At 37.1% G+C, this 7,500-nt stretch overlaps 1 protein-coding gene across 5 annotated transcripts in view; it reads right to left on the bottom strand.

The window, feature by feature from the left end:
* The window catches only part of atp2b2 (ATPase plasma membrane Ca2+ transporting 2), a 342,244-nt gene that overhangs the window by 156,630 nt on the left and 178,114 nt on the right, over window positions 1–7,500 (bottom strand). For all 5 annotated transcript variants that reach the window (XM_061888038.1, XM_061888058.1, XM_061888049.1 and 2 more), the window contains exon 4: window positions 1,621–1,878. In XM_061888038.1, coding sequence (XP_061744022.1) covers window positions 1,621–1,878 — 258 coding nt within the window. The remainder of the gene's footprint in view (window positions 1–1,620; window positions 1,879–7,500) is intronic.

Here is a 7,500-nt window from a genome sequence, read left to right as displayed (position 1 = left end):
TTCTCATGACACTATGTACCAAATAAAATAGCTTTGAGGTCGGTAATCAAAACCAAACTTATTTCTTACATTAGGCGTACCGGGTTATAAGGCGCACTTTCGAGTTTTGAGGGGAAAAAAATATAAGTGTGCCATATAGTCTGGACCAGGGGTCACCAACCTTTTTGAAACCAAGAGCTACTTCTTGGGTACTGATTAATGCGAAGGGCTACCAGTTTGATACACACTTAAATGAATTGTCAGAAATAGCCTATTTGCTCAATTTACCTTTAATAAATACATCTATATATACACAAAAAAAAAAGGATATTTCTGTCTGTCGTTCCTTCGTACATTTTTTTTCTTCTAATGGAAGGTTTTTTTGTAGAGAATATAAGATGAAAAAAACACTTAATTGAACGGTTTGAAAGAGGAGAAAACACAGAAAAAATGAAAATAACATTTTGAAACATAGTTTATTTTCAATTTCGACTCTTTAAAATTCAAAATTCAACCGAAAAAAATGAATAGAAAAACTATTTAATTCGAATATTTTTGAAAAACTTAAAAAAATAATTTATGGGACATCATTAGTCATTTTTCCTGATTAAGATTAATTTTAGAATTTTGATGACATGTTTTAAATAGGTTAAAATCCAATCTTCACTTTGTTAGAATATATAAAAAATTGGACCAAGCTATATTTCTAACAAAGACAAATAATTATTTCTTCTAGATTTTCCACAACAAAAATTTTGAAAGAAATTCAAAAGACTTTGAAATAAGATTTAAATTTGATTCTACAGATTTTCTAGATTTGCCAGAATGTTTTGAATTTTAATCATAATAAGTTTGAAGAAATATTTCACAAATATTATTCGTCGAAAAGACAGAAGCTAAAATGAAGAATTAAATTAAAATGTCTTTATTAGTCTTTACAATGAAAAAAATAAAAAATTACTTGAACATTGATTTAAATTGTCAGGAAAGAAGAGGAAGGAATTTAAAAGGTTAAAAGGTTTATGTGTTTAAAAATCCTAAAATCATTTTTAAGGTTGTATTTTTTCTCTAAAATTGTCTTTCTGAAAGTCTTAAGAAGCAAAGCAAAAAAATAAATGAATTTATTTAAACAAGTGAAGACCAAGTCTTTAAAATATTTTCTTGGATTTTCAAATTCTATTTGAGTTTTGTCTCTCTTAGAATTAAAAATGTCCAGCAAAGCGAGACCAGCTTGCTAGTAAATAAATACAATTTAAAAAATTGAGTCAGCTCACTGGTAAGTGCTGCTATCTGAGCTATTTTTTAGAACAGGCCAGCGGGCGACTCATCTGGTCCTTACGGGCTACCTGGTGCCCATGGGCACCGCACCGCGTTGGTGACCCCTGGTCTGGACAATACGGTAGTCTTCAAAAGTGAACCTCAAGTTCATCACGTGAAGTGAGGTGTCATCAAATCTTGCCTCAGAGTGTTTTATTTCTACTATTTTTTTGTTGCTTCACAAGGACCAGTCGTGGCAAAGAGAAAAGGTGTGATGATAACCATAGAACGGGAAGTTGCTGCTAATCTCTAAGTCAAGTAAAGTGATCACAGTAGTGTTGCTATAAAGACAACGGCGATGTTAACCAGGTGTTTAATACCCACCATATTTGATTTGTGCGATGTCCCCCACCAGTATGTCCGCCACGGGCAGCTGGATGACTTGGCTGCCCCGCACCACCTGGAACTTTTGCTCCTGTTCGATGCGATTCTGCAGCCCGCGGAACTGCTTCTCCTTGGACCAGTCGTTGAAGGCGGTCACCAGCACCACGCACACCACCGACAGGAGGATGGCGGCGCCCTCGATCCAGCCCGCCTCCGCCTCGCCCTCGTCCTCCACGCCTCCCGCCGCGTCGCCGCAAGCTGCGATCAAAAAAAGGATGTCGTTACCCCGCCGGTCCTGTATTTAGACGCAGTGCTTCAATTGACTACCGCTTCAAAAAATAAACCCCACACCTCAAATTCAAGCGGCCCGCAGCTAATTGTTTACCGGCCCCCCACACAGTCTGGAAATGCTATTGCAAAAATAAAAAAAGAACATTAAAAACATTGGAATGAGGTGAAATCTAACGAGAAAAAGTTGCAATGTTGACACAAAGCTGCCATGCCATTTGTTTTCTTTTTTTTTTCTATATTTTACCATATTAAAACCATTTATACCATGGGTGTCAAACTCTGGCCCGCGGGCCAAATCTGGCTAATACTCATAGTTGCCTACCCTCCTAATTTTCCCGGTAGACTCCCGAAGTTCAGTGCCCCTCCCGAAAATCTCCCGGGGCAACCATTCACCCGAATTTCTACCGATTTCCACCTGGACAACTATATTGGGGGCCTGCATTTAAGGCATTGCATTTAGCGTTCTCTACAACCTGTCGTCACGTCCGCTTTTCCTCCATACTAACAGCGTGTCACATAATATTTGTGGCTTTTACACACACACACACACACACACAAGTGAATGCAAGGCATACTTGGTTAACAGCCATACAGGTCACACTGAAGGTGGCTGATTGGCATCTGGCCACACCTGTTGCCAATCAGCCGGCTCCTATTTGTACCTCCTTTGTCTTGTGTCAGTTGCTGGATCATTGTATTGTATTGCATCGTCGTTGCCACATGTCACTCTTGTCGTGCTACCTGCCGTGTCATTTTGTTACAGCTACTACCTGTCATGCTACATTCTGTCCTGGTTGTCGTAACGGTAAGCTGATTCTGTTAGCATTAGCTATTTCCAGTTTTTCTGTTTGTTTTACACTACCTTCCATGCTAAATTTCCTTTTCCTTTTCTAGCTTCCAGTGCTAGCTCTCTTAGTTTGTTATTCCGCCCACCTGCGGGCTTTTTGTTTGTTCTTGTTTTATTATTTATATTAAATAATGTCTTCATATTCTATGCCTGCCTCTGTCTCTGCCTCTTGGGGTTCAACAACAAATAACCCTGACGATTACAAGTTTCAATCAATCAATTATTTTTAATTTTTTTGCCATTGCTCAAAAAATAAAAAATAATGACAAAAAAAATCCATGTTTTAAAGAATTATTTTCAAAGCTCCAATTAGTTCAAATCAACACGATTGGGTGTATCTTGTGGTGTACCCCAGGGATCAATACTGGGACCAAGATTGTTTAATCTTTGTATAAATGACATTTGTAAAGTTAATTTAAAGTTAGTTTTATTTGCAGACGACACATCTGCTTTCTGTTCAGGAGAGAACACACAGAAGATAATACAAATCATAACGGAAGAAATGAACAAATTAAAAAAATGGTTTGATAGAAACAGACTATCTTTGAATCTCAGTAAAACTATCCATCCATTTTCTACCGCTTTTTCCCTTTCGGGGTCGCGGGGGGCGCTGGCGCCTATCTCAGCTACAATCGGGCGGAAGGCGGGCTACACCCTGGACAAGTCGCCACCTCATTGCAGGGCCAACACAGATAGACAGACAACATTCACACTCACATTCACACTCTAGGGCCAATTTAGTGTTGCCAATCAACCTATCCCCAGGTGCATGTCTTTGGAAGTGGGAGGAAGCCGGAGTACCCGGAGGGAACCCACGCATTCACGGGGAGAACATGCAAACTCCACACAGATAGATCCCGAGCCTGGATTTGAACCCAGGACTGCAGGACATTCGTATTGTGAGGCAGACGCACTAACCCCTCTGCCACCGTGAAGCCCTCAGTAAAACTAAAATAACGCTATTTGGTAACAGTAGAAAAGAGCATCAGACACGAATACAAATAGACGGAGTAGATATTGAAAGGGTAAAAGAAACCAGATTTTTGGGGAGTGATAAAATGAACTGGAAATCTCATAAACAAAACATACAACATAAGGTGGCAAAAAATATCTTAATAATGAAAAAAAACAAAATACGCCCTGGGCCAAAAATCACTTTATATCCATACTTGAGTTATTGTGCAAAAATATGGGGAAATAATTACAAATGTGTGCTACATTCGTTAACTGTGTTACAAAAAAGAACAATTAGAATAATACATAATGTTGGATATAGAGAACATACAAACCCTTTATTTGTTGAGTCAAAAGTTTTAAAGTTTGGTGATTTGGTAAAATTGGAAACAGCGAAAATGGTGTACAAAGCAAACTACAAGAGGAGAAATATAACCTTAGAGGAAAATCTAAATTAAAACATTTGTATGCACGTACAACACTTAAAACCTTTAGCATATCAGTATGTGGAATTAAATTACGGAATGGATTAAGTAAAGAAGTTAAACATTGTACTGTTATGATTCACTTTAAGAGGATGCTTAAATTAATAGTGCTTACAAAGTACAAAGAAGAATAATTATGAGAAACACTCTCAACCTTATTGAACATAAGATATTCTTCATCTCAGTATGTTAGTAATGACTGGATTAGTTAATTGCATGTCACAGAACTGTTGTATTGCTTCTTCCTACTCCTTTGCGGGCATGATGAAATGTGAGGTAATATTGTATTGTCTGTATTGTATTGTGTTGTGAATATTCATGTTCGAAATAAACTACGAAAAAAGAAAGAAAGAAATATTTCACTTTAAAATGTTTTATGTGGTAAATATTGCATATATTGTGCAGTTGCCATATATAAACAAAGTTTTCTTTGACACAAGAGCATGAAACGAACAAAATAATAGTTTGAACGTAAAATCGACACATATATCTGGAGTTGATCTTGTAACTTATGTGTTTAAAGTAAAAAAAAAACCCTAATAAAAATGTATAACTTTCTGAGTGGGGCACCTTTTGGATCCCAAATATATTTAGTGGTATTTTATTTATCTTTTCACTGTGATTACTCAAAAATAATAAAGAAATAAAATCAATGGTGTCCTGCATTATTGATCTTTTAGGACTGTAATTAGTAAATACTGTATATTTCAGTTTTACGGGCTTCACGGTGGGAAAGGGGTTAGTGCGTCTGCCTCACAATACGAAGGTCCTGCAGTCCTGGGTTCAAATCCAGGCTCGGGATCTTTCTGTGTGGAGTTTGCATGTTCTCCCCGTGAATGCGTGGGTTCCCTCCGGGTACTCCGGCTTCCTCCCACTTCCAAAGACATGCACCTGGGGATAGGTTGATTGGCAACACTAAATTGGCCCTAGTGTGTGAATGTGAGTGTGAATGTTGTCTGTCTATCTGTGTTGGCCCTGCGATGAGGTGGCGACTTGTCCAGGGTGTACCCCGCCTTCCGCCCGATTGTAGCTGAGATAGGCGCCAGCGCCCCCCGCGACCCCAAACAGGAATAAGCGGCAAAAAATGGATGGATGGATGTATATTTCAGTTTTACTATTAAAAAAAAAAAAAGAAGATGTTTTTGACAGAAAAGCCATAAAACCTTTTTTTTTTTTTATATAAAGTTGATATAGAGATTACTGTAAGTGTAAAATAAAAAAATAATAAAAAATTGACTTATTTTTAATATTTTGATAACTGAGACCCTTTATGGTCCCCGGGACCCCTAAAGGTAAAATACATTTTACATATATATATATATATATATAAATACATATATTTTGTTATGGTTTGAAAATGAAAAATATCAAAATGGCCCCCCTCATTCTTTAATTTTTCCATGTGCTGCCCTCAGGTGAAAAAGTTTGGACACCCCTGACTTACATATTTAGGTGGCTGTAACTACTTTTAATAAGAAAGACACCGCCAAGTGTTACGGAAAATGTATTTCCCAAACCCTTAACACACATCCTTCAAAGCAAAGATGGAATCTGTAAAGCTGACCTTTGTTTGAAGGGAAAGTGCTGCAGTATTGAAACATTACGAAGCAAAACGTTTTCAAATTCAAACCTGGAAAGGGATTAAAGCTTGATAACAAAAAGGGAATTATGGACACGTTATACAGAAACATGCGTTAAATACTGTATTAAATACTTTCCTCCGGAAAGTCTTATCTTTGTCCATGTGATGTTAGATGAAACAAAAAATAATCTGTTGGCCACAATATCCAGCAATATTTTTGGAGGAGAAAAGTATATGTGTGTACAGTATATATATATATATATAAATATATATATATATATATATATTTATATATATATATATATATATATATATATATATATATATATAAACAAACCCCGTTTCCATATGAGTTGGGAAATTGTGTTAGATGTAAATATAAACAGAATACAATGATTTGCAAATCATTTTCAACCCATATTCAATTGAATGCACTATAAAGACAAGATATTTGATGTTCAAACTGATAAACTTGATTTTTTATGCAAATAATAATTATTAACTTAGAATTTCATTGCTGCAACATGTGCCAAAGTAGCTGGGAAAGGGCATGTTCACCACTGTGTTACATCACCTTTTCTTTCAACAACACTCAATAAACGTTTGGGAACTGAGGAAACTAATTGTTGAAGCTTTGAAAGTGGAATTCTTTACCATTCTTGTTTTATGTAGAGCTTCAGTCGTTCAACCGTCAGTTGTGGGTTCGAAGGTCACGGTCATTCAATGTTGGTTTCCGGCTATGCCGCTTACGTAGAGTGATTTCTTGCAATTTCACTTTGAAAACATTGTTCTTAAACTGTTTGACTATTTGCTCACGCAGTTGTGGACAAAAGGGTATACCTCGCTCCATCCTTTCTTGTGAAAGACTGAGCATTTTTTGGGAAGCTGTTTTTATACCCAATCTCGGCACCCACCTGTTCCCAATTAGCCTGCACACCTGTGGGATGTTCCAAATAAGTGTTTGATGAGAATTCCTCAACTTTATCACTATTTATTGCCACCTTTTTCCAACTTCTTTGTCACGTGTTGCTGGCATCAAACTTAAAGTGAATGATTATTTGCAAAAAAAAAATGTTTGTCAGTTTGAACATCAAATATGTTGTCTTTGGGGCATATTCAACTGAATATGGGTTGAAAATGACTTCCAAATCATTGTATTCTGTTTATATGCTCATCTAACACTATATCCATCCATCCATTTTCTACCGCTTATTCCCTTTTGGGGTCGCGGGGGGCGCTGGCGCCTATCTCAGCTACAATCGGGCGGAAGGCGGGTTACACCCTGGACAAGTCGCCACCTCATCGCAGGGCCAACACAGATAGACAGACAACATTCACACTCACATTCAAACACTAGCGGCCAATTTTATGCAACACTCCTGCCTACATCTAAATACTGAACAAAACTGTATGTATGTTCCTCTCACGTCAGCCAGCAGGGGTAGAACAGTCATCTGTTCAACCCATTACACCAACATCCCTGTTTTTTCATGTAGACCCTGTATTCATGTATATATTCATTTCACCCACTGTATAGAGCAGGGGTCGGGAACCTTTTTGGCTGAGAGAGCCATGAAAGTCAAATATTTTCAAATGTATTTCGGTGAGAGCTATATAATTATTTTTTTAACACTGAATACAACTAAATGCATGCATTTTTAAGTAAGACCAACATTTTTAGAGTATAATAAGTCTCTCATTGTTTTTAATAACATTGTTAT

This window comes from Nerophis ophidion, linkage group LG02, assembly GCF_033978795.1.
Source record: "Nerophis ophidion isolate RoL-2023_Sa linkage group LG02, RoL_Noph_v1.0, whole genome shotgun sequence".
Lineage (NCBI taxonomy): Eukaryota > Metazoa > Chordata > Actinopteri > Syngnathiformes > Syngnathidae > Nerophis > Nerophis ophidion.
Note: the sequence above shows the minus strand (reverse complement) of the source record. Positions and strands in the feature narration are given on the sequence as shown.